The 1,372-nt window shown below is 44.1% G+C and overlaps 1 protein-coding gene across 1 annotated transcript in view; it reads left to right on the forward strand.

Annotated features, from left to right (window-relative positions):
• The window catches only part of EMH_0030650 (acylglycerol lipase, putative), a gene marked incomplete at both ends in the record, with an annotated part of 8,953 nt that overhangs the window by 1,900 nt on the left and 5,681 nt on the right, over positions 1 to 1,372 (forward strand). Inside the window, 2 exons of the mRNA XM_013494436.1 lie at positions 173 to 311; positions 878 to 1,154. Of these exons, the coding sequence (XP_013349890.1) occupies positions 173 to 311; positions 878 to 1,154 (416 nt within the window). The remainder of the gene's footprint in view (positions 1 to 172; positions 312 to 877; positions 1,155 to 1,372) is intronic.

Below are 1,372 nucleotides of genomic sequence, written 5' to 3' on the forward strand. Positions count from 1 at the left end.
TCTGCAGCAGCAGCTTTACCTGCAGCAGCAGCATTTGCATTTGCATGAGGATCTGCTGCAGCAGGAGCACTAGCAGCAGCAGCAGCAGCAGCAGCAGCAGCATTTCTTTCCTTTAGGATATGGTGTATATAGATTTGTGTTTGTGTGTTCTCTGTTTGTTCTTCTTGCTCAGGGAGCTGGGTGGAGGGGTTTTACCGCCTGGGTATGAATGTGTACGCAATGGATCATCAGTCTCATGGGCGGTCTGCTGGCTGGCGCGAGTGGCGTTGCAATGTATCGAAGTTTGATTACTTTGTTGACGATGCTTTGCAGTTTCTGCATGAGGTTGTTTGTGAGGATCCGTGTTTACCTGAAGGTGCCCCTATAATTCTTTTAGGGTATTCAATGGGTGGAAATGTAGTGATTCAGACTTTAGGTAGAATATATAATGGAGATAAAGAAACATATCTAAGAAAAAGAGTCAGCCAAGCTGTATTGCTCGCTCCTCTTATAAAAATTAAACTGGATTGGGTTACTCAGCTCATGGCGAAACTTAATAGATCATTGATTTCTTGTTGGCTCCCAAATCTAAGATTTTCAAGAGCAGATAACAGCGGTGATTGCCCGTATCTCGGTTGGTGGTATAATAGAGATCCATTCACATATTCAGGTGAGCCGCACCGCACCGCACCGCACCGCACCGATCGCTGAGGTGTACGTACACCTCAGCTGTGCACCGCACTGGATGCAATGCACAACCGGCGGTTGAAACCAGTGGAAAGCTGAATATTTTTTCATGAATTTTTAATTTTTTTTTTTNAATGCACAACCGGCGGTTGAAACCAGTGGAAAGCTGAATATTTTTTCATGAATTTTTAATTTTTTTTTTTTCAGGAAGGACGAAATCGAGAATGGTTGCAGCTTTATTCGATGCATCGCAGAAACTTCCTCGTATTTTGAGCTGCTTTCCACCTGAACTGAAGCTGCTCTGCCTGCAGGGCACGCACGACCAGACCGTTGACTTTCACGCTCCTCTCAAGTTGTATGAAACCCCAGTACGCTTGGATCTTCTCTACCTCTGCGGCTGGAGCCACTACATCCCCAAACACTCGGGCGCAGACCGCCTCATTGGCTTGGTCACTGCCTGGCTCCTCAAAGCCCTTTCAGCTAAAAATGTAAGCCGTCAGACAGCTTTCACTCACCTACATACATGCACACGCATGCATGCATATACGTATGTATTAACGAATAAATACACGCATATATATATGTATATTTATTTATTTGTTTATTTATGTCTGTATCTGCTTTTGTCTGGATGCAATTATGTACGTATGCATATATGTATTTATGCTTACTTACATACGTGTGCATGTGCATGCTTGTATTCTGG

Source organism: Eimeria mitis, genomic scaffold (assembly GCF_000499745.2).
Source record: "Eimeria mitis Houghton genomic scaffold, Emh_scaff1158, whole genome shotgun sequence".
In the NCBI taxonomy this organism is placed as follows: domain Eukaryota; phylum Apicomplexa; class Conoidasida; order Eucoccidiorida; family Eimeriidae; genus Eimeria; species Eimeria mitis.